The sequence below is a fragment of the Heterodontus francisci genome, chromosome 43 (genome assembly GCF_036365525.1).
Source record: "Heterodontus francisci isolate sHetFra1 chromosome 43, sHetFra1.hap1, whole genome shotgun sequence".
In the NCBI taxonomy this organism is placed as follows: Eukaryota; Metazoa; Chordata; class Chondrichthyes; order Heterodontiformes; family Heterodontidae; genus Heterodontus; species Heterodontus francisci.
Window position 1 is genome coordinate 30,780,542 of NC_090413.1, and position 26,259 is coordinate 30,806,800.

At 43.6% G+C, this 26,259-nt stretch overlaps 1 protein-coding gene across 6 annotated transcripts in view; it reads left to right on the forward strand.

Moving 5' to 3' along the window:
- The first annotated feature begins 1,315 nt into the window (after positions 1-1,315).
- ilf3b (interleukin enhancer binding factor 3b) overlaps positions 1,316-26,259 on the forward strand; it is a 74,060-nt gene continuing 49,116 nt past the window's right edge. For 5 of the 6 annotated variants that reach the window (XR_010970968.1, XM_068021351.1, XM_068021352.1 and 2 more), the window contains exons 1-3: positions 1,316-1,398; positions 23,524-23,690; positions 25,413-25,575. Coding sequence is in view for 5 of the 6 variants with exons in the window: in XM_068021351.1 (XP_067877452.1) it covers positions 23,527-23,690; positions 25,413-25,575 (327 nt within the window). In the remaining variant the exon portion in view is untranslated. The remainder of the gene's footprint in view (positions 1,399-23,523; positions 23,691-25,412; positions 25,576-26,259) is intronic. The other variant, XM_068021356.1, reaches the window with a different exon arrangement.

Genomic DNA, 26,259 nt, shown 5'->3' on the forward strand with positions numbered 1-26,259 from the left:
GAAGTATTCAATGAATGGCCTGACACTGGTAAGATCCGAGGAACAAAGGGACCTTGGCGTGTTTGTCCATAGATCTCTGAAGGCAGAAGGGCAGGTTAATAGGGTGGTGAAAAAGGCATATGGGACACTTGCCTTTATCAATCGAGGCATAGATTACAAAAGTAGGGAGGTCATGTTGGAGTTGTACAGAACTTTGGTAAGGCCACAGCTGGAGTACTGTGTGCAATTCTGGTCGCCACATTATAGGAAGGATGTGATTGCATTGGATGGGGTGCAGAGGCGATTCACCAGGATGTTGCCTGGGATGGAACATTTAAGCTATGAAGAGAGGTTGGATAGGCTTGGGTTGTTTTCACTGGAGCAGAGAAGATTGAGGGGTGTGACCTGATTGAGGTGTAGAAGATTATGAGGGGCATGGACAGGGTGAATACGGAACAGCTGTTCCCCTTAGTTGAAGGGTCAGTTACGAGGGGTCACATGTTTAAGGTGAGGGGCGGGAGGTTTAAGGGGGATTTGAGGAAGAACTGTTTTACCCAGAGGGTGGTGACGGTCTGGAATGCCCTGCCTGGGATGGTGGTAGAGGCAGGTTGCCTCACATCCTTTAAAAAGTACCTGGATGAGCACTTGGCCCGTCATAACATTCAAGGCTATGGGCCAAGTGCTGGCAAATGGGATTAGGTAGACAGGTCAGGTGTCTTTAATGCATCGGTGCAGACTCGAAGGGCCTCTTCTGCACTGTATTATTCTGTGATTCTGATTCTCTTCTGCAAGGTGAACAGCACCAGCTTCTAGAATCTATTCACGTCACTACGTTAACTTTTATCTGCCACCTGCCTGCCCATTCCACCTGCCTCTCTATGTCCTCTTGAAGTCTATTGTTTTCCTCCTCATAGTTTACAATACTTCCGAATAACTATGAATGCTACCAATTCGCCAATCTTTCACTATTTATCCTCACAAAGCTACTTGTAATTTGGAAACGTTTTTCGATTCCTCTTTAACCGGGAGTGAGGGAAAGTGCAATTTATTTGAAACTAGTGTTGCAATTCTTTCAGTCTTGTCTAGCTGGTTGACAGGCTAGCATGCAGTAAATAGGCTGCACTGCAACCTTCCTATTGTTTCAATGGTTACAACCAAAGAACTACACTACCCAAAATGCAGCCTGGGCTGACGTTAAACGTACTGGGGGCGTGGCGTGATTTGCCCCGCCTGCTGATTTGGCCCCCTTTGATTGGTGGGTTTGAATGATTCCCCAGAATCGGTGGGCGGGGTAAGCGAGCCGGCGCCGCAGCTACGCATGCGTACCAGAGTCCATAAAAGAGATCCGTTGGCGGCACAGGGTCACGTGAGCCTTTTTGTCCTTTACCCCATCGAGTGTGCGGCCGGGAGTAGGCGAGGGTGAGTGATTGAGCCGAGCCAGGGGAAGGGAAAGCTGAGCAATAGCGAGGCCCGGGGTTGGCAGGCCCAGAGCGGAGCTCTAGGTTCCCTTAACCGTCGGGTAGAGAAATCCGCGCGTTTGCCGCTGAACCCCGCGCCGACTGCCTGAAGTGCGTCACTCGCGGCCTAGGAACCGGGGTAGAGGCGAGCGGGGAGGGGAAGGAGTGGGGCCTTTTGCGGGGGTGAGGTTGTAGGGGTAGTGGAGTGGAAACCCTTCCGTGACCGGATTGGCGTCAACCCGCCGGTTTAAATCTGATGCGCCTTCCCTTCCCCCTCCCGCACCATGAGGCGGCGAGCGACCGCGCTCAAAATGGCGGAGGGGGGAGGGGAGCCGCGCAGGGCGGTCCGAAGGTCCGGGCAGGGGGCGGAGCTACAGCGGCTGGCCTCGCCCCCTTTAGTCCTCTGTAAATGGCGTCATATCGAGCTGATTCACGTGGGCTCTTCACTCTGTTGCAGGACATCTCACTCCTGGTACTGACAGGACATAAGCATCGGTCTGAGCGCCTACCTGCGGCTTAGAATCATACAGTAGTAAGTGGGGCCATTTCGGCCCTTCGTGCCTGAACCCGATCTTTGAAAGAGCTATTCAATTAGTTCTCTTTACCCATCGCCCTACAAATTTTTTATTTTCGAGTATTTAAGTTGTATCAGCTTCCATCACCTTTTAGATAGTGCATTCCTGGTCATCATAACTCGCTGTATATAAAAATTCTTCTCATCTCCCCTCTGGTCCTTTTAAATCTGTGCCCTTTGGTTACTGACCTACCTCCCCTCTGCCAGTGGAAGCAGTTTCTCTATCAAAACCTTTGTAATTCTGAGCACTTATTTAACCTCCCCTTAATCTGCTCTATTCTGAGGGGAATAATCCCAGTTTCTCCATTCTTTACCCATAAACAGAAGTCTGGCATCTCTGGAATAATTCTAGTAAATCTTCTCTGCACCCTCTCCCAAGGCCTTAACATCCTTCCTAAACCATGGTGCCCAGAATTGGACACTATGCCTCGACTGAGGTCTAGCCAAAGATTTATGTAAGTTCAGGATAACATCTTTGTTTTGAGCTCTGACCATTTATGAAGCCATGGATCCTATATGCTTTTTTTTTAAACAGACCTATTAACTTATCCTACTGCCTTCAAAGATGGTGTGCTGTGCCCCTTAAATACTTCATAAGTTGGGCCACGAGTCATGGTTTTCATGATTCGGTTGGAACTTAATTTAAAAGATCTTCCATAACACAATCTAATATATTCAGTCTCTGTTAAGCCAGTGGTTCTGGTTATTGGAAATGGGTAAAGGTATCAAGGGATATGGAGCAAAGGCAGGGGAATGGAGTTGAGGTAGAACTAAGCCATGATCTAATTGAATGGTGGAACAGGCTAGACAGGCTGAATGTCCTACTCCTGTTCTGTTTTACCTGCTCGTTCACACGATGTGAATAACGCTGACAGACGCTGTTGTATATTTCTTGAAGGAAATATTCCACATCAGGTGGAATCCTGAATCAGAAACTGAAATTTGACATTCAGTCATTGTATGCAAATGGTAATAAAACAAAAGTTTAGTTTAGTTTAGAGATACAGCACTGAAACAGGCCCTTTGGCCCACCGAGTCTGTGCTGACCATTAACCACCCATTTATATACTAATCCTACACTAATTCCATATTCCTACCACATCCCCACCTGCTCCTATCTTTCCCTACCACCTACCTATACTAGGGACAATTTATAATGGCCAATTTACCTATCAACCTGCAAGTCTTTGGCATATGGGAGGAAACCGGAGCACCCGGAGGAAACCCATGCAGACACTGGGAGAACTTGCAAACTCCACACAGGCAGTACCCAGAATTGAACCCGGGTCGCTGGAGCTGTGAGGCTGCGGTGCTAACCACTGCGCCACTGTGCCGCCCTAAAGTTCTGAAACAACAATGGGAAAAGCTGTAAATGCTCAGGATTAGCGATGAGAAATTACTTCACTCAAAGGGTTGTTTGGAATTCTCTACCACAGAGGATTGTGGATGTTCCATCGTTGAATACATTTAAGACTGGGATAGACAGATTCTTTTGGTCTCTCAGGGAATTGAGGAATATGGCAAGTGGGCAGGAAAGTGGAATGGAAGCCTAAGCCACGATCGTAGTGAATGGTGGAGCAGGCTGGGTGGGCCATGTGGTCTACTCTTATTTCTTGTGTTATTGTAGTGAAAATGAATAGTTTAGATTTTAAGTTCAGAGAACCATAGAAAAAGTACAGCACAGAAGGAGGCCATTCAGCCCACCATGTCTGTGCCAGCCGAATAAACTAGAGGCCTGCTACCTGACGACATATGTCGGGGTCGGGCCCATCTTCCGGGGCCGGCTTTTGGGCTCTGGTTGGGCTGGGCACACAGGGTAAGTGCTCTGCTGGTAAGTATTAAAAATAAAAAACTTACTTGAGCTGTTCGGGATGAAACTGAGTCTGTGCAGTGAGTGAGTGATGTCATCGCACATGTGCTGCCGCTTCTTGCAGGCTCGGTGTCAGGAAGGTAAGTAAAGGGGTGGTTGGGTTGAGTAGTGGTCGGGCTCCGGGCGAAATTGGAGGGACTCAGGCCTGGTCTGACTCAGGTCTGCTGTGATTCAGGTTGGGTTCTTTTTCCTGACCTAAAGCAGGCCTCTAAGCTGCCCAAACTAATCCCACCTTCCAGCACCTGGTCCGTAGCCAGGTTACGGTGAGGATCTATGCCTCCACCGCCATTCCTGGCTGCGAATTCCAGACACCCACCATCCGCTGGGTGAAAAGGTTTCCCCTCATATCCCTTCTAATCCTTCCACCAGTCACCTTAAATCTATGTCCCCTGGTAACTTACCTCCCCGCCAAGGGAAGCAGATCCTTCCTGTCCACTTTATCTAGGCCCTTCATAATTTTGTACACCCCAAACAAGTCACTCCTCAGTTCCAGGGAAAACAACCCTAGCCTATCCAATCTTTCCTCGTAGCTGTAACCTTGAAGCCCTGGCAACATTCTTGTAAATCTCCTCTGTACTCTCTGCAGGGCAATTATGTCCTTTCTGTAATGTGGTGACCAGAACTCTGCGCAGTACTCCAGCTGCGGCCTAACCAGTGTTTTATACAGTTCCAGCATCACATCTCTGCTCTTGTACTCTGTACTTCGGCCAATAAAGGAAAACAATCCATATGTCTTCACTCTATCTACCTGTCCTGCCACCTTCAGGGACGTGTGGATGTGCACACAAGGTCTCTTACTACTTCTCCCCCTCTCAATATCCTCCCGTTTATTATGTATCCCCTCGCTTTATTTGCTCTCCCTAAATGCAATACCTCACACTTCTCTGGATTGAATTCCATTTGCCACTCTTCTGCCCACACAACCAAGCCATTGATATTATTCTGGAGTCCACGACTTTCCTCTTCACTATCAACTACACGGCCAATTTTTGTGTCATCTGTAAATTTCCCGATCATGCCTCCCACATTTAAGTCCAAATCATTTAATATATACTGCAAACAGCAAGGGACCCAACATTGAGCCCTGTGGAACACCACTGGAAACAGCTTTCCATTTGCAAAAACATCTGTCGACTACCCTTTGTCTCCTGTCCCTGAGCTAATTCTGGATTCAACCTGCCACCTTCCCCTGTATCCCATGGGCTTTCATTTTACTGATCAGTCTGCCATGTGGGATCTTGTCAAATGCCTTACTAAAATCCATGTAAACCACATCCACTGCACTATCCTCATCAATCCTCCTTGTTACTTCCTCAAAAAACTCAATTAAGTTAGTAAGACATGACCTTCCCCTAACAAATCAATGCTGACTATCCCTGATTAATCCGTGCTTTTCTAAGTTACAGTTTCTCCTGTCCCTCAGAATAGATTCTAACAATTTACCCACCACCGAGGTCAGACTGACTGGCCTATAATTACCTGGTTTATCCCTCACACCCTTTTTAAACAATGGTTCAACATTCGCAGACCTCCAATCATCTGGTATCTCACCTATATTAGATTAGATTAGAGATACAGCACTGAAACAGGCCCTTCGGCCCACCGAGTCTGTGCCGAACATCAACCACCCATTTATACTAATCCTACACTAATCCCATATTCCTACCAAACATCCCCACCTGTCCCTATATTTCCCTACCACCTACCTATACTAGTGACAATTTATAATGGCCAATTTACCTATCAACCTGCAAGTCTTTTGGCTTGTGGGAGGAAACCGGAGCACCCGGAGAAAACCCACGCAGACACAGGGAGAACTTGCAAACTCCACACAGGCAGTACCCGGAATCGAACCCGGGTCCCTGGAGCTGTGAGGCTGCGGTGCTAACCACTGCGCCACTGTGCCGCCCTTCTAGTGAGGATTTGAAGATGATCCTCAGCGCTTCTGCTATTTCCTCCATGGCTTTTTAAAAAAACAAAAATTTGCTTTCAGAAAAGTTCTGAAGAAGGGTACTCATCCTATTGAAAAATCGGGCTGGATTTTCCAGTGGGCTTTGGGACACAATGGATGGTCTGAAACCCACACTCGCTGGTAGCAGAACCGGCTTGGTGATTTTACAGGAGGCGGGCTCCTAATTTCTGATAGCACAATTGGGGCCAGCAGCTGTGAAGCCTCAGCAGTGCCATCGGGAGACCTGGAGCCTCTCTGAGGTAAGTTCAAATTAAAAAATCTAGGCGGCCGAGGGTGGAAGGCCACACCAATCGAAGGAGAAAGATCTCCGAGGGGTGGGGGGGGGTGGTTATTGGGGCTGCGGAGGCTTCCTTTCCTGCCCATGGCCCTCTCTTGGCCATGGAACCTCTGGTTCCAAAACCACCACCCCCTCCCCCCAAAACAGTTGCCGCAGGGAGGTCATCTCCATGAAGCTTGCGGCCTTCCCACACGGCAGGGGGCTACACTCCGCTAGCAAAATCTGGGTGGCCCCACTTAATGGCCCCAAATTGGGCCTTTTATATGCAAACTGGCTGCCTGCCTCCATGGAGCGTGCAGCCAATTCACAACCCGCCCCACCTCCTGCCTGCCACTGGGAAACTTCCCCGGCAGCGGGAGAGCATTGGGGCCAGGGGGCTGGTAAAATTCAGCCTATAAACTTGGCTCTCCAGAGATGTTTGCACTTTTTAAAAATCTCTGCTTTGTTACTATAAAAATGGTGGGTGCTTTGTTTGTATAGAGGGGAGCTATGCACTAATCGAGCCTAGATTTGATTGAAGAGGACTCCGGATGACCAATTGATTTGTCTCTTGTACTCCTAGGAACAGGAGTAGGCAATTCATGGCTGATAAATATCTTCGCTTCATTCACCTGCATTGGCTTAATATAATTTTAACCACTAGACTAGCAAAAATTCATTGTTCTCAAACTTCAAATTATTGGTTGAGCTTTTTGTAGGAGAGTGTTGTACACTACTACCACCCTTTCTCCTTAATGGCCTGATTTTTAAGGCCATATCTCCTTGTTGTAGGTTCCCCCACCAGTGGAAAAGGTTTATCTGTATCCTATCAATTCTTTATGAATCCAGAAAACCTAAATCAAATCACCCATACATAACCTTTATTATTTCATCTAATGCAAGCTTAGTTTATGTAATCTCTCCTTATAATCTAACCATTAGAGCCTTCATAACGTTTTGGTGAATCTGCACTCCTTCCAAGGCCAATATATCGTTTCTAAGGTGCAGTGCCCAAAACTGTACACAGTACTCCTGATGTGGTCAAAGCAGGGTTTTGTATAGTTTTAGAAAAACTTTCTCCCATTATATTCCAGCCCTTTAATTATGAAGGCAAGCATTACATTAGCCTGTTAGATTAATTTTTGTACTTGACTACTACATTTTAGTAATTAGCGTACATGGACTGCTGAATCTCTTTGGATCGCCACTGTTCCTAGCTTTTCGCCAATCTTTCAGTCCTCAGTGGATACAGTGGTAGTACTGCTGTGGGTTATGGGGAGAAGACGAGGCAATGGCACTAAATGAATTGTTCACTTGGCGAGCTGGTGCAGCCATGATGGGTCGAATGGCCTCCTTCTGTGCTGTAACAATTCTCTGGAAGGTTGCTAGTGTTATACTGCTTCTCGAGAAAGGGGAGAGGGATAAACCAGGAAACTAGGCCAGTCAGGCTAACATCATGGTGAGGAATTTATTAAAAACCATTATTAGATCAATTAAACTTTCATTTGGAAATACATCAGTTAATCTAGGAGAGCCAGCATGGATTTGTTAAGGTAATTTATATCTGACTAACTATTAAATTCTTTGAGGTAACTGCGAAGGTTGATCAAAGTAGTGCAGTATATAGGGGGGGGGCAGGGACAGTGTGTATGTATGTGTACTTTTGGAAGGCATTCGACAAAGTGCCATACAGGGAGCTTATTAAGAAAATGAACAACTAAAGAGGTAAGAGGCAATGTGAAACTAAAAGAAAAAGCATTGAAAAAGAAAAGCACAGATGCTAGAAATGAGAAAAATAAACAGAACAGCAAAGGATTACAAAGCAGATAGTAAGCTACAAAAAAGTATGAAAAGAAACTTGCAAAGGATATGAAAATTAATACAATGATTTTACAATTATTAGGAAAAAGCAGGTGGTCAGGAGCAATGTGGACCCCTTGTAAACTGATGTGATATTGTCACTGAAAATAAGGAGATGGCATACACGTTGTATAACTATTTTGGATCAGTATTTACAGTAGAGGAGATTCACCAGGATGTTGCCTGGGCTGGAGCATTTCAGCTATGAAGAGAGACTGGATGGGCTACTGTTGTTTTCCTTAGAGAAGGCTGAGGGGGGACCTGATTGAGGTGTACAAAATTATGAGGGGCATTGATAGGATAGATAGGAAAAACTTTTTTCCTTAGCGGAGAGGTCAATAACTACGGGGCATAGATTTAAGGTAAGGGGCAGGAGGTTTAGAGGGGAGCTGAGGAATTTTTTCACCCAGAGGGTGGCTGGAATCTAGAACACAGTGCCTGAAGGAGTGGTAGAGACAGGAGCACTTACGACATTCGAGCACTTGAAACGCCATGACATAAAGGCTACAGGCCACGTGGGGAAATGGGATTAGTTAGGACGGGTGCTTGATGGTCGGCATAGGCTCATTGGGCCGAAGGGCCTGTTTTTGTGCTGTAAAACTCTGACTCTAGAGGAAGAGGTCGTGCTGGAAACCAAAGGAAATTAATATTGAACAAGGGACTCAGCAAAATTAACATAAGCAAAATAACAGTAATGAAGAAAATAATGGCACTAAAGAGTGCCAAATGCCCAGGATCAAATTGTTTCCATCCCAGGGTTTTAAAGGAAGAAAGTGAGAACATTGCAGATGCCCTAATTGTAATCTTCGAGTTTTCTTGATTTGGGAAAACAGTTCCTATAGATTGGAAAATTGCACATCTCACCCTGTGCTATTTGCAAAAAGTGAGAGGAGGAAACCAGGAAATCATGGATCAGTTAGCCTAACATCTGTTGTCGGGGAAAATACTAGAATATAAATTAAGGATAGGGTGACTGAGCTCCTTGAAACTTTTCAGCTGATCAGAGTCAGCATGGATTTGTAAAGGATAGGTCATGCCTGATGAACCTAATTGAATTTTATGACTAAGGTAGTGGGCAGGAGAATGTCTATGAATGTATGGACTTCCAGAAGGTATTGCTAAAGTCTGAGACTGTTAGCTAAAGTTGATGCTCATGGAATTGAAGGCACATTGACCAGATTAGGATATTGGCTGAATGGCAGAGGCTCAAATTGTCAGGATTAGATTAGATTAGATTAGAGATACAGCACTGAAACAGGCCCTTCGGCCCACCGAGTCTGTGCCGACCATCAACCACCCATGTATACTAATCCTACACTAATCCCATATTCCTACCAAACATCCCCACCTGTCCCTATATTTCCCTACCACCTACCTATACTAGTGACAATTTATAAAGACCAATTTACCTATCAACCTGCAAGTCTTTTGGCTTGTGGGAGGAAACTGGAGCACCCGGAGAAAACCCACGCAGACACAGGGAGAACTTGCAAACTCCACACAGGCAGTACCCGGAATCGAACCCGGGTCCCTGGAGCTGTGAGGCTGCGGTGCTAACCACTGCGCCACTGTGCCACCAGACTTCTTGTAAATCTCCTCTGTACTCTCTGCAGGGCAATTATGTCCTTTCTAGTGACTAGTGGTGTCCCACAAGGATCTGTGTTGGTGCCTCAACTATTTACTGTATTCCTTAATGATTTAGATGATGGGATAGAAAGCCACATATCCAGATTTGCCAATGACACAAAAAACAGGTGGTATTGTAAAGCAGTGTAGAACAAAGCATAAAATTGCAGACATTCTGATATATTAAGTGAATGGACAAATCTGTGGCAAATGGGTTTCAATGTAGGGAAATGTGAGGTCATTCACTTTGGACTGGAAAAGGATAGAACAGGGTACTTTCTAAATGGTGAAAAGCTAGAAACAGTGGAGGTCTAAAGAGATCATTAAAGTGCTATGAACAGGTACAGAAAATCAAAAATGGCTCTGGGAATGTTGGCCTTGTATCCAGAGGACTAGAGTAGAAGGGGGTAAGAGTTATTCTACAGTAATACAAAGCCCTGGTTAGACCAAACCTGGAGTACTGTGAGCAGTTCTGGGCACCACACCTTGTTTAGGATATTAATATATCCTTAGAGGGTGTGCAGCATAGGTTTACCAGAATGATACCTGATCCCCAAGGGTTAAATTAAGAGGAGAGATTACACAAAGATCTCATTGAATGTTGGAACAGGTTCAAGGGGTTAAATAGCCGCCTCCTGTTTCTATGAAGCGCATAGAATTAAGGGGAAAGTGGCAGTCTGGACACAATTGGATGAATGACAGGGAACAAAGGGTGATAGATGATTGGCACCCCAGCCACCACCACTTTAAACATTCACTCCTTCCACCATCAGCACACCATGGCTGCAGTCTATACCATCTACAAGATGCACTGCAGTAACTTGCCAAGGCTTCTTCAACAGTACCTTCAAAACCCATGACCTCCACCGCCTAGAAGAAAAAGGGCAGCAGGCACAAAGGAACATCACCATCTGCAAGTTCCCCTCCAAGTCATCAAGCTATCCTTGAAAATGTATTGCCGTTCTTCATCGCTCAATCAAAATCCTGCAACTCCCTAACAGCATTGGGTGTACATGCACACTAAACAAACTGCAGCGGTTCAGGAAGGCAGCTCACTGCCACTTTCTCAAATGTAATTAGGGATGGGCTGTAAGTGCTGGCCTTGTGAGCAACACTTGAATCCCAAGAATTAATAAAGTACTTGCTATGCGAGGTATGTTATCTACAGTGAAGATTAACACAAAGTAATTATTCAAAAGTCTGCCATTTCCTTATTTTTATTTGCAATATTACCCTTGTCTATCCTTTTGTCTTATATAATTGTAAAAACCTTTTGTGTTCATCTTTATCCTTTGCCAGTTTCTTTTTGTACTCCAATTTTGCAGCTCTTACAAATTTTTTTGTCTCCCTTTGCTTTTTTTATATATTTCCTAGTCCCCAGGATTTATACTGTTCTTTGTACTTGTATATGATCTTTCCTTTCGTTTTATATTATGTTTTACCTCTCTTGTCGACCATGACTGTGTTTTGTTTGCTAAGTACAGCTCTTTGCCCTTTGGAGTATACATGGATCCTTTATTAAGCTAAATTTGTTTTTAAGCATCTCCTGCTATTAATCTGTAGTTCTACCTGATAAGAGTTTTGACCAAAAATAAAAACAGAAAATGGTAAAAATATTCAGGCCAGGCAGCATCTGATGCAATGCAATTGACCTGAGTATTTGCAGCATTTTTTTTTTATTTCAGATTTCCAGCATCTGCAGTAACAATTTAGACCAGTTTGTTGTCGTCGGTCTCTGTTTCATCCCTTTAAAGTTAGTCTTACTAAAACTTACTTAGTTACTGAGTTTTTAATCTCCTTTTCAAACCTAGCATTGAATTTGAACGTATTATGATCACTGTTAGATAAATGTTCCTTTACTGTTGGTAATTACTCAGTCCTAAGTCTAGTAAGGCCTGCCCTTTTGTTGGTTATAGAACATATTGCTCCAGAAAAATATCTTGAATGCACTCAAGAAATTACCTTTCTGGCTAATGTTGTGCTATTTAAAAAGAAAGGGATAGACCAAGTAATTACAGGCCAGTCAGCCTAACCTCGGTGGTGGGAGAATTATTGGGAAAAAAAATTCTGAGGGACTGGATAAATATTCATTTAGAAAGACACATTAATCAAAGGCAGTCAACACGGATTTGTTGAGGGGAAGTAGTGTCTGACTAACATTGAGTTTTTTGCGTAGGTAACAAGGAGGGTTGATGAGGGTAGTGCATTCGATGTTGCCTATATGGACTTTAGCAAGTCTTTTGAGAAGGTCCCACATAGCAGACTGGTCACAAAAACAAAAGCCCATGCGATCCAAGGCAAAATGGCAAATTGGATCCAAAATTGGCTCAGGCACAGGAAGCAAAGGGTAATGATCAATGGGTGTCTGTGATTAGAAGTCTGTTTCCAGTGTGCTTCCACAGGGCTCAGTACTAGATCCCTTGCTTTTTGTGGTATATAATCAGTGATTTAGACTTGAATGTAGGGGGTATGATTAAGAAGTTTGCAGACAATACAAAAATTGGCTGTGTGATTGACCATGAAGAAAGCTGTAGGCTGCAGGAAGATATGAATGGACTAGTCAGGTGGCTGGAACAGTGGCAAATGGAGTTCAATCTGGAGAAGTGTGAGGTCATGCATTTGGGGAAAAAAGCTAACAAGGCACGGGAATACACAATAAATGGTAGGATTTTGAGAAGTGTAGAGCAACAGAGGGACCTTGGGAAGCGTGTCCACAGATCCTGAAGGTGGTCAAGAAGGCATACGGGATACTTGGCTTTATTAGGCAAGGCATAGAATATAAGCTGGAAAGTTATGCTGAAACTGTATAGCACACTAGTTGGGCTACAGCTGGAGTACTGCGGGCAGTTTTGATCACCACACTATAGGAAAGATGTGATTGCAGTAGAGAGGGTACAGAGGAGGTTTACAAGGATGTTGCCTGGAATGGAGAATTTTAGTTATGAGGAAAGATGGGATAGGCTGGGGTTGTTGTGAACAAAGGAAGCTGAGGGGAGAAATAATTTTGTGTATTAAATTGAGGGGTCTAGAAAGAGCCTTCCTATCTTTTGGTTGAGGACTCCATAACCTTGGTGGAATAGATTTTAGGCTAAGAGGTAGGAGGTTAGAGGGGATTTGGGGAGAACATTTTTTTTTCACCTAGAGGTTGGTAGGGATCTGGAAATCACTGCCTGAAAGGGTGTTAGAGGCAGAAACCCTTACAACATTTAAAAGGTATTTGGAAGTGCTGCAACAAGGTCACAGATAAAGAGCTGGAAAATTGGATTAGGCTAGATGGCTGCTTGTCGACACGATGAGCCGAATGACCTCTTTTCATGCTGGAAATTTCGATGATTTTATGACTTGAGCTATTCTGTTCCCAATTATTATGAAAGTTAAAGTGTCCAATTAAAACAACTTTGTTTTCGCTACAAGCCTCTTTAATTTCTGAATTGCTCATGATGATTCTCATAGGTCAGTTCCAGTTCTTGGCATTGGAAAGGGAGTATGTCCCTTACAAGTGAAGGTGCACAGCTGGATCTACATGTCCAGATGCTCAGAGGGACTTTGACAGAACCCTGGGAACATATTCTTTATTCACTGTTTTAGGCATTGAGGATTAAAAACTATAATAGTCATGGAGGGCTGGAATGCTATAGTGGTGGGTGGTTGGAGCTCATAGATTTAGGCAACCTTTGTTTATATACCTTGAATTAATAAACATGCTGACTTATTCTAGTCTCGTACCCTTTTCCATCCAATCTGTTGAGATACATTACATTTCTTGACTTCTAACATAGCTTGTAAGTTTTGTGTTTTTCACTTCATTGTCTTGCCGAAGTTTGAACATAAATGGTAGCATTTGAGTTAACTTGTGTCCCTGCATGGAATTGGGGTGGGGGACACTGTTTTAACTGAGAGCAAACCACCTCAGTTATTCATTACTTGGAGAGTAAAACTTCTGTTAGTGCGCATGCAGTAAAATATTGCAAGTGAAGGTGCTGAAAGTAATTAGTAACGCTGAACTTGAATTGATTTAGAGGATAACTCCAGCACTGGTTCAAATTTCAACTTCTGATTCATGCTCCTGTTTGCAAAAGCAGTTCTGCAATGGTGCAGGCTCCTGTTAAATGCCCCTTTTTTTTTAAACCACAGCGGTTGATTTGGAAATAGAATTGCACCTTGGTCTTGCTAAGTTATAAGCTGTATGTTAAACTTCAAACCAATTAACATTTACCATGCCACTGGAACTCTCCTGACTCCCCAGTGGCGAAACGCATGAGTCGTCCTCGTGATTACAGTTAAATCAAGACAACAGATCCAATGCGAGTGCTGCTGATTGCATTGATACTTGTTTAGACTGCATTCTTACTGTTGGGTCTCCCCCTATAGGATAGGGGGCACTTAAACCATCACATCTCCAGAGGTGATGTTTGCTGCTTTCTGTCAGCAGGTATTGTATCTCAAGTGTTGGCTGAAACGTGAACCATTAGATACAGCCAAGGCACAGTGGTGGTGGGTGTGTTTATTTGTCACTGTCACATTAGTTAGCGCTTGATGGCTGTCAAACACTACTAAATAGTTTTTTTTTAATCTTTGGGTCTCTAACTGAATATTGAGAGTCTTGGTAAGAAAAGTTAGGTATTACTGGGTAAGTGGAACCCTCCAATGGGACTTGCATTTTGCTGTCATCTATACGGTTATACCTTGCCTGCATAAACTGTACTGAAATGTGTATATTAAAAGGGTTTAGGAGTAGCATGCATTAGTCAGCCGGTAAGCATTCACATCTGAAAATTACCAAGTGCACACTTAAGTAATAAAATAATCCTGTTTATACTTTTATATCATAAGCTTTACTTTGAGTGAAATTTGTTTTCATGAATAACTGCAGTTGTAAAAAATGTTGTAAGAGCCCTCCCCTCACCGTAAGAGAACTGCCTGTAGACTTAGCTAGAAGCTCAGATTAAACAGACCTGATTTCACATCACTTCATGAGTTGAGGGAGATAACTGGAATTCAGTAGTACCCAGTGATATTGTGGCAGTTGTTACGATTTCTCACGTGAAGGTTGTGGCTTGTGCTGTAATAACTTCTGCAGGTACTCTTAGCCTCTGGTGCTTTACCCAGGTGGCCATTTATATTTGAGCTGAGACAATGAGTATTAGCAAGCCATTTAGCATCGGGGCATCACAAATTGGCTCAAAATTTTCCTCCCCTACACATCCTGTCACTCCTGTGGATGGCTGGAAAGCAGGATTAGGAAACATGGTGAATTAATTATTTTTGGCCCCTATGCCCTGGGAGCTGTGCAGAAGTGAATCTAAGACTGTGTGGTTAGCATAGCGCCTCAATGTTTGCATTGGCAACTGAACCATTTGATAACTTGCAGTATTTTTTAATGAGCTAATGTATGGAAAATGAGAATATTTAAAACTGGTAACCAGTCAGATTTGTGTAGTGTCTTTTTAGCTTCTACCTTTTTCAAATCATCTCTAAACTGGCATCTTGCCACTGTAGTCTGATAACTTGTGAGGTATTCTTTATATGCAAGACTAGACAGCAAGTTTTGTGGTTGACTATAATAGCAAAAGCCACTATCTCGCCTGGCACCCCCATTCGCGCATACACTTTCCTCGAGTTACGGAATAATGAACAGGAACCCTCTTCTTTGTGTTGGAGGCAGTACAGAGAAGGTTTACTAGACTAATATTTGGAATGGGCGGACTGTCTTACACGAAAGATTGGACAGGCTCTGCTTGTACCGCTGGAATTCAGACGAGTAAGAGGCGACTTGATTGAAATATATAAGATCCTGAGGGGCCTTGACATGGTGCATGTGGAAAGGATGTTTCTCCTTGTGGGAGAACCTAGAACTAGGGGCCACATATTAAAAATAAGGAGTCGCCCATTTAAGACAGCGATGAGGAGAATTTTTTTCTGAGGGTCGTGAGTCTTTGGAATTCTCTTCCTCAAAAGACGGTGGAAGCAGGGCCTTTGAATATTTTTAAGGCAGAGGTAGATAGATTCTTGATAAGCAAGGGGGTGAAAAGTTATTGGGGTAGGTGGAAATGTGGAGTAATCAGTTCAGACAGGAACTTATTGAATGGCAGAGCAGGCTTGAGGGGCCTACTCCTGCTCCTAATTCGTATGTTTCTCTTTACTGCCGACCAAAATTGAAAGTACAACTATTGCTGAATAAGTTGATGTCATTAAGTTGGTACAGACCAGTGATTGAAATGTTTGACCTTGGTCTGCATGGCTCCGTTTGTTTTCCCTTTCTAAATTCGGCCATTCACCATCTAATGTCATGTGGTCTTGCTAGACTTTCATCAATTCTGGAGTAAACCAACTGGTATGTAAAAGTGCACTAGAATTGCCTGTCCTAATCTTTTTCTGTTAACTTGGATGTGGGATCTGTCTATTGTAATGTAGCATTACCATCAATTTCTTCAGAATAGTTACTACAGAGAGGTCTGAGTGCAACTTGTGAAGCCTCTGTTGGGCTCAGGAGAAAGCAGTTGTTCATGTAGTACATACACAAAATTGGCTGGGAAAGTGTGTAAAGCTGTAAAACTATTTCTGTGCAAATGTTTTATCCAAATGGTACAACAGTGTGAAGGATACAAATACTTCTCGAGGGCAATTGGGGATGGCAACATTGCCAGCACTCTGATCCCATGAACAAATAAAACAAAAAGTACTGAATGAACCTAACCTGCTAGTGCTTTGTAATCAGAAGACCTTTATGCAAGAATTGCATTGAGGTCTGCCAGCAGCATTTGTACCAATTGTAAATGCACTTTTCTGGGTTACTGCGATTGAGATTTCATTGAAAAAACATGGTAGTCAGTACTTTAGAATGATAGCTGAAGATTTTCAGTTTTAATTTTTTTGAAGCATTTTTCTCTGGAAGTGAAAGGCCGACATCTTTTATATCCCTTTTAAATTGAAATGCATTTTAGATTGCCGTTAACACTATTTGTGATCAGTGTAGATTCAGAATATTGTGGCCAAGGTCTTATGCATAGAATCACAAAGAGGCCTCTTGGCTGTGCTGGCTGAAAAACAATCCACCCAGTCTAATACCCCTTTACAGCATTTGGTCCGTAGCCCTGCGATTACGGCACTTGAGGTGCATATCCAGACTCTTTTTGAATGAGTTGAGGGTTTCTGCCTCAACTACCCTTTCAGGTAATGAGTTTCAGACTCCCACCACTCTGGGTGAAACAATTTTTCCTCATCTCCCCTCCAATATTTCTACCATTCTCATATTTGTTGCTGTGAAGTCACTAGAATTGCCATCCTCCTGTTGAGATAATGCCCTTGCTGTGTTTGTTATGGAGTATACTTGCAGCACTGCATGTCTTGTTTTGCCAGTTTTCTGATTATCTAGAATCTGGACTTTGAGCAGGTGAATGTTAGTAATTAATTCCCCTTAAATATAACAAAAATGAGATACAATACAAAATAAATGGTACAATTTTAAAGGAGTGCAGAGAGTAAGTGCAGAGGTGTTTGCACAAATCTTTGAAATTGGCAGGTCAGGTTAACAAAGTATAAAGGATCCTTTTTATTAATTCATGGGATGTGAGTGTTGCTGGCAAAGACAGCATTTATTGTCCTTCCTTAATTGCCTGTGAGAAGGTGGTGGTGAGCTGCCTTCTTGAACCGCTGCATATGGTGTAGGTTCACCCACAGTGCTGTTAGGAGGGAGTTCCAGGATTTTGACCCAGTGACAGTGAAGGAGCTTTAATTAGTTCCAGGTCAGGATGGTGTGTGACATAGAGGCGAACCTGCAGGTGGTAGTAGTAGTCCCACCTACCTGCTGCTCTTATTCTTAGCGGTCGAGGTCGCAGGTTTAGAAGGTGCTGTTAAAGGAGCCTTGGTGAGTTGGTGCAGTGTGTCTTGTAATCGGTACATACTGTCTTTGTGCGCCAGTGGTGGAGGGAGTGAATGTTTTGTGGTGGTGGATGGGGTGCCGAACAAGTGGGTTGCTTTGTTCTGGATGGTGTTGAGCTTCTTGTGCACTCATCCAGGTAAGTGGAGAGTATTCCATCAGACCCCTGCCTTGTAGATGGTGGACAGGCTCTGAGGAATCAGGTGGTGAGTTACTTGCCTCTGACCTCCTCTTGTAATCACAGTATTTATATGGCTGATCCAGTTCAGTTTCTGATCAATGGTATCCCACAGAATGTTGATGGGGTTTATCTCTTGGCGATGATCATTGTCTGGCACTTGTGTGGCACGAATGTTAATTGTCACTTAACAGCCTAAGCCTGAATGTTGTCCAGGTTTTGCTGCATGCAGGCACGGACTGCTTCAGTATCTGAGGAGTTGTGAATGGAACTACACGTTCTGCAATCATCAGTGAACATCCCCACTTGTTACCTTATGTTGGAGGGAAGAGTCTTGATGAGGCAGCTGAAGATGGTTGAGCCTAGGATGCTACCCTGAGGAACTCTTGAAACAATGTCCTGGGGCTGAGATGATTGGCCTCCAACAGCTACAACCATCTTTGTTCCAATACACTGCTTCCTGTCAATCTTTGTTTCCATTCTACCCTGGCTAGATCCCTTCTTATCGTGTTAAAATTCTAGTCTAGACACTCTACCTTATTTTATTCCTTGCTTTTCTGCATTGCTGGTCTAAACCTTTATGATACAGTGATCACTCTTACCCAAGTGTGCCCCAACAGACACTTGGCCCACCTCATTTCCCAGCACCAGATCAGCAATGCCTCCTTTCTAGTTGGGCCTAGAACATACTGATCAAGGAAGTTCTTCTGAACGTGTTGCAGAAATTCCTCCCCATTTTTACTCTTTCTCTAAAATTATCCCAGCCGATATTTGGGTAATTAAAGTCCCCTATTATCACTACTCTAGTTCTTGCACATCTCTGATTTCCCGCTCTATCTCTTACTACTAGTAGCGTGATTGTACCCTTTTTGCTTCTCAGCTCTAACCAAATGGGATTCTGTCCTTGACCCCCTCAAGGACATTCTCCCTCTCCAGCACTACAATGTCTTCCCTAATCAGTACTGTCACCCCACCTCCCTTTTTCCTTCTCTATCTTTTCTGGACACTTTTTATCCTTGTAAATTAAGCACCCAGTCCTCGCCATTTTTAAGCCAGATTTCCGTGATTGCCACTACATCTTATTCCCAAACTGCTGTCTGTTCTTGTAGCTCATTAACCTTTTTCACCACACTTTGTGCGTTTACATGCATGCATTGTAATCCTGTGCTTGCATTTCTCCTTCTCAGTCCGCTCTCTTCTAATACTGCACTACTCCCTTTTTCTAGTACTGTCTTAGCACTGACCTTGTGCATCTTCTCCTCTTTTCTTCTATATGCTGGTGCCCAACCCCCTGCCTCCCCACCCACACTAGTGAATCCCTTCACGAGGGCATTGCTCCCAGTCCTGTTGAAATGCAACCCATCTCTTTTGAATAGGTGCCTTCTGCCCCTTGATGTCAAGGGCAGTCACTCAGCACCTCTGGAATTCAGCTCTTTTGTCCACATTTGGACCAAGACTGTAATGAGGTCAGTGGCTCTGGTGGAACCCAAACTGAGCGTTGATGAGCAGGTTATTGCTGAGTAAGTGCTTCCTGACAGCACTGTTGACAAGACTTTCCATCACTTTGCTGCTGATAGAGAGTAGACTGAAGGGGCGGTAATTGGCTGGATTGGATTTGGCCTGCTTTTTATGGACAGGACATAACGTGGGAAATTTTTCACATCGTCCGGTAAATGCCAATATTGTAGCTGTATTGGAACAGCTTGGCTAGGGGCATGGGTGGTTCTAGAGCACAGACCTTCAGCACCAGAGCCAGGTTGCTGTTGGGACCCATTACCTTTTACTATGCTTAGAGAGATAGAGCACTGAAACAGGCCCTTCGGCCCACCGAGTCTGTGCCGACCATCAACCACCCATTTATACTAATCCTACACTAATCCCATATTCCCTACCACATCCCCACCTTCCCTCAATTCTCCTAGCACCTACCTACGCTAGGGGAAATTTACCTATCAACCTGCAAGTCTTTGGCTGTGGGAGGAAACCGGAGCACCTGGTGGAAACACACGCGGTCATGGAGAACTTGCAAACTCCGCACAGGCAGTACCCAGAACCGAACCCGGGTTGCTGGAGCTCTGAGGCGGCGGTGCTAACCGCTGTGCTGCCCATTGTGTTCTTGTGTATCAAGTACCTTCAGCTGTTTCTTGATATCAAGTGGGTTGAATCAAACTGGCTGAAGACTGGCATCTGTGTTGTTAGGAACCTCAGGAGGAGGCTGAGATCGATTATCCACTCAACACTTCTGGCTGAAGATGGTTGCAGGTACTTCAGCCTTGTATTTTGTACTGATGTGGCATCGTTGAAGATGGGAATGTTTGTGGAGCGTCCTCCTCCTATTGTTTAATTGTCTGCCACCATTCATGACTGGGTGTGGCAGGACTGCAGAGCTTTGATCTGATCTACTGGTTGTCAAATCATTTAGCTTTGTCTGGAGCATGCTGCTTCTGTTTAGCATGCATGTGGTTGTAGTTTCACCAGGTTGGCATCTCATTTTTAGATATGTCTGCTGCTGTTCCTGGCATGCTTTCCTACACTCCTCATCAAGCCAGGGTATCAACCCTGGTTTAATGGTCATGATGGAGTGAGGGATATGGTAGGCCATGAGGTTACAGATTTTAGTGTAATACAATTCTGCTGCTGCTGATGGCCCACAGCACCTCATGGATGCCTGGTTTTGAACTGCAAGATCTGTTCTGAGTCTATTCCGTTTAGCATGGAGGGTGTCCTCAGTGTGAATATGGGGCTTGATGTACACAGGAACTGTAGTGGTCATTTCTACCAATACTGTCATTGAAAGATACGCATGTAACAGGTATATTGGCGAGGGTGAGGCCAAGCAGGTTTCTCCCCCCTCTGTCCTCTTGCCACCTGCTGCAGGTCCAGTCTCGCAGATACGACCTTTAGAGTTCAGACGGTCATGCTACTGAGACATTCTTGGTGTTGTACCATACAGAGTACATTCTCTGCTCTTGCGACACTCAGTGCTTCTTCTAAGTGTTGTTTAACATGGAGTACTGATTCTTCAGCTGAGGTTTGGGGGTTAGGTAGTAATCAGCAAGAAGTTTCCTTGCCCATGTTTGATCTGATGCCGCGAGATTTCATGGGATCCAGGGCCACTTACTCCTGCCTCTGTCACTGTTCCGCCACCTCTGCTGGGTCTGCCCAGCCAGTGGGACAGGACATACCCAGGAATGGTGATGGACGACTCTGGAACATTGGCTGTAAGGTATGATTCTGAGAAGATTACTGTGTCAGGCTGTTTAACTAGTCTGGGACAGCTCTCCCAATTTTGGCACAAGTCCCCAGATGTTAGTGAGGAGGACTTTGCAGGTTTGATTGGGCAGGGTGTGCCTTTGTCGTTTCCGGTGCCTAGGTCAGTGCCAGGTGGTCTGTCAGGTTTTATTCTTCAATTACTTGTTGATCCTGGGTTTTATAATTAGAGACATAAAGTACTAAAAACAGTTCAGTTATGCTGAACATACATAAAACACTACTTTGGCCCCAGCTGTTGTATTGTCCCATTCTGGGCACCACACTTGGAAGGACATGAAGGCTTTGGAGAGGGTGAAGAAGGGATTTGCTTGAATGGTTCTAGGCATGAGGGATTAGTTACATAGATAGACTGCAGAAGCTGGGGCTGCTCTTCTTAGAGTGGAGAAGGCTAATAGGAGATATGTTGGAAGGGTTCAAAATCATGATGGGTTTTGACCTTTAAGGAGAAATTGTTCCCAGTGCTTGAAGGGTTGATGACCAGAGGGCACAGATTTAAGGTGATTGGCAAAAGAACCAGAGGTGACCTGAGGGAAAATATTTTTATGCATCAGTTGGTTAGGATTTAGAATATATTGTGGAAACAGATTCAGTAGTAGTCTTCTAAAGGGAATTGGATAAATACGTAGAGAAAATAATTGCAGGGGTATGGAGAAAGAGCAGGGTGTGGGACTAACAGGATAGGTCTTTGAAAGAGCAGGTGCAGACTTGATGGGCTGAATGGCCATCCCCTGTGCTGTACTATATAAATTCTCTGATTAGTTTTGTATCCCTCAAATGTCTGCTGTTTTGCTGCATTTAGTGCTGGTGCTGTATGCAATGCAATAGGAGCAATGAATGGATTAAATTGCTTACTTTTCAGTAATCGATAAGCAGGATTGAATGAATGAAGCAGAATTTATGGGGTGGGGGGGTAGTGGGAGAGACTAGATAACTGCAGAGAAGGAAAGAGAATCCATTGCAGGAGATTCTTTGACTGCCTAATAGGACTGGATAGGTAAGAGGGAAACTAGTGAGGCAAGTCGCACTCACCTGGAGAATGGTGAGGAGCAATAGTCTACCATGATCACAGTCACATAGGATGTCATTTGTGACTGATTAGGGCCATTTCAATGCTGTGGCAGGGATGGAGTAATGTGTAGAATAATAGTACAGGAGCCAGGTAACAACACGGGTAAGGAAAAACCTTATCTTTGTGTTGAGCATTTAATTTTTTTTAAAGTGTCTGTTTGAAAGGTGAAAGGGAGTAAAATTTCAGTTGGAGAGCCTTCAGAACCCCAAATTATGCTCAATTAGTTTCAACTGTTGGTTACTTGAGTGCTTTGCAGAAGTAACTGCGGGCAACATTCCAACAAACAAGAACTCATCTGCATTCTGGTTTCCATTTTATTGGACGGTGCACACGTGGGTTAGCATGTGCAAATGAAAAGGTTAATGCTTGAAGGTTGTGTAGGGATTCCTAAAATGCGATGTCGCACTTGACCACTATAGATGAAGCAGCTGACGAGTTTAAGTTTCAGAAGAGTGGCACTGTTGGTTGCTCAATTGACCTTGGTTTCTTGATACTGATGGCAGTTCAGGGCTACCTGTTGGAAGTGGAAGTACATCTGTGTGGATCATATTTAGTTAGAGCATGAGACCCCATCTTTGGGGGGGGGGGGTGGGGGAGAAATCCTGCATTACCTTTTCTTGATCCCTTGTGTTAGAAACCATTCCTTCATCAAGAAGATGCACAGGTCATCTTTACAGATATAGAATTTTGCAGCTCAGTGAGAATATTTAGCCATTAGAGTTGTATCAGCTGAGTTATCTACTTAGTCCCTTTCTCCTGTCTCTGCCAATACTTATCCACTTTTCCTTTTAAAAGCTACTATTGATTTTGCTTCCAGTACCATTTCTTCGTATTCTTAAGTTCTAACACTTCTGCACTTTAAAAGAAAAACTTCCTTTAAACTTTGTTCTTTTGGTGATGCATCTTAGATTTATACCCACCAGTTACCAAATCACTGCTAATAAAATTGCAGCAGCAAAACAGGCCTTCAGCCCAACTTGGCCCTGTTTATCTTCCCAATGAGCAGTACCCCTAACCCCTTGTGCTCAACTCAGTTGCCATTTCCCTTTATTCTCCTCCTTTCCTTCAATCACATTGCCTACTCTTAAGTGTTGACAGTCTCTACTTCAGTGAGAGAAGGTTCACATTGGTAGACAGTAAAACAGTGGGGCATCACAGCCAAGTATAACCTTGTCACTTTGCACTTTCCCAGCTGGTCACCAGATCGTGGTCTGGATTGGTCTGGCTTTTCACTCCTGTCCAATTAGCCTTCCTTTGATCCTGTAGATTAAATATGGACTCATTCACTAATAATCAATTAGTAGTCTTTTTGTTTGATTGTTTAGCTGGTTCGAAGTTAAGGTAGTTTTGTTGACCTTTTTGCTGAAAGAGTACTGGTGTCACCCAAGTTTATCTTAAACCCTACTTATCTATTGCATCCTGTTGCCATGTGGCCGTAGGTATTAAAGTGAGCCTACATTGCAGTGCAGTAATAATTCTACAGTTGGTGGAATGCTTTCCTTGTTTGAAAGGATAAACATTTACTTGCAGGCTATGGTTCGTGGTGGCTCAAAGAAATCTCAAGGTGGTAAGAGAAAACTAAAGTTGATGCCACCACCACTGCCAGTGTGGGACAAGAGGCAGGCTTACATGGAGCTCCTGTACTGGGACGAACTCATTCGCAGTGGCAGGCGCCTGTACCCTCAGGACTACGATAGGTAAATGTTAGGTTTCACAGGTTGCCAATTGAGTTTCATGACTAGCTGTTTAAAGCGTATTGAAACCTGGAGGGAGGGGGTCATGGGTGTCATATTGCTCTGTCCACTGTCCCCATGGTCAGTCTTAATTGAAGTGTGGCCTTAAGGAATCATTGCAAACTATATTGTGCCCTTGGGATATTGTCTGCATGTTGCAGGAGGTATGATTACATTGTGCACAGCACCTTGCGTTTAAGGGCTGAAGAGTCTGCATTTGCAGTGTACAACATGGCTGTTACTGTTTCACTCCACTTTTATCAGGTGTTTAATTCCAAATCCATTAGTACTGCTGTTAACTGAGATCATTACTAGTCATGAAGCTCCTTTTAGGACTTGACAGGAATTACTCTGGCCTCTTGTCCTTGAGGCATATAGCTTTAAAGGTTCCCATGCCCATATCAAATGTTCATTTGCCTTGATGGTAAAATACTCTGCCTCACATCAAGCTCACTTCGTTATATTTATTGTTTTCAGTAGTTATTCAGCTCTGATTAATTGCTCTGTGTGTGGTGTGTGTGTGCTAGGTCCATTTAAATTTTTAGAATTTTGCAGTGAGCTTCTTTGCGACACCTAAGTTTATATTCTGAATCTAGTAGCTCAACATTGCAAGCATTTGTTTTAATGTTTGCTGTCAAACTTAATGTAAACTTGATCAAATTTTTCTTAAAAGCTGGGTGGTAACGTGCCCGTAAGTCCTCATTTTGTGGAACTGCTATATACCCCACTGTAATCAAACATGAATAAGGGGGATGAGCTGGGGCATGGAGTGACTAGTTGGTTGGATAAAGTTCATGACCAATTTTGTTTGCTGTTAAACTGCTATACTAGGATTTCCCTAGTACCTGGAGAATGTATTGTTGAGTTGCTCCATGTTGCAAGGAAATATTTAAAAATGCCAGTGGTGTCCACAGGAGGAGATACTGGCATATTCATTTGGCTGGACAGCAGCCCAAGCTTTTGTAATTGATGAAATGTATTTTAGTGGGATGGGTGAATTTGTTTTTGGGTAACTTAATTTTGACTGCATAAAGTGATCCTGGGATTTCCTTAAGTTGAAGTGATTGTGCTTTGTTTCCCATTTGCAAAATTCCTAGGCCTGAAGTACTATGGTTTGTCTTTTCTTTGTGTAGCTGGTGCACATGATGCATCTGTGACCAAAACTATGTAGATTTGTGTAACTGGAATGGTAAAAGTAGAAAAATTGTATCTAAATGTGATAGTAGAAACATGGCTGGATTGAGGTTTAACAATGCCTGGTGGAGTGTAACGGCTGAGCTATAACATAACATTACAGCATCAAAAGCGTAGCTGGAGATTCCTGGAAATCCATTTGGGAAATTGCTGTAAGAGCAGAACCAGAGAATGTATTTGAGCTGAGGAGGAGCTTCAGATTGGACCCTTTTTTACGTTTCTAGTGTAAGCAGTAACATTTTTCTCAACCCTCTTGGATTGTACTGATCAAACAAGTCAGCTCTAAAATAGTGGTGATTCAATTCATCCAAACTGACCTGCAAGACAAGTCTTGATAGTTTGGATTATGTTTCCAGTATAAGTTTAACCTTGTCTGCTTTACAGTGAGGTTCATCTAAAGGTTTGCACTGGAGATGCAGTTTGAATATAGACCCTTTTATACAGTGCCGAATGAGGAGAGATGCAGGTTCTTATTAATCTGTTCGATTATAGATACGAGGAGCTGCGACTGTGGTACGATTGTCTGTGCTTTGAGGAGGGGCTGAAATCTTTTCGTCTGAGGGCATTGGAAAAACTTCACAAAGCGCCAAAGAAGTCTCGCAAGAAGCCAAAGAAACCCCACAAGGTAGAGCGGGTGGAGGCTGAACCCACAATGGTAAGTGTAGCAGTATGGAGAATTATTTATTCTTTTTGGCTGTCTTAAATGTGGCTTTGCTGATTAAAGAGGTAACTTGTGGTTGTATGAGGGTGCTCCAATCTTTTTTTTAAAATTCAAATCTACTTCATTTTGGAAAAACTGATTAATTTACATTTTACTTAGCAAAATGACAGGATTAATAGGAGTATTGCCTTCACCAGACCTGTTGTTCTGCTCAGCTGTAAGCCTGGTTACTCACCAGATGAGAGCATTCCATCCATTTTTGATCATCCACTCTGGATGATTCTGGGGTTTTCACCTCAACTGCACTCTCTGGAAGTCTATTCTAATTGTCGATCACTGTTTTTTTGAAGAACCTCTTCCTGAGATCAGTACTACTTTGAACCTATTGCACCTTGTTCTATTCTCTCAGAACTTAAAGTAATGGTCCATTTACTGTTTCCATGGCATTTACTACCTAGTATTCTACAAAGATTAATTCTGAGTCTCTTGAGACACAAAAGCTCACCATCTCCTTGTAATATGAATAGGTGGCAACCAGATCAGTCTTGGTGTCTCTTGTAACTGCATGTGATACAGAAGTACATGTGATTGATTGTATAGAATCTGCTCCTTCATTTGTCCCATTTTGGCCCTTTGAATTAATTTAAGGCAAAAATAAAGAAATTTTCCTAAAATTTA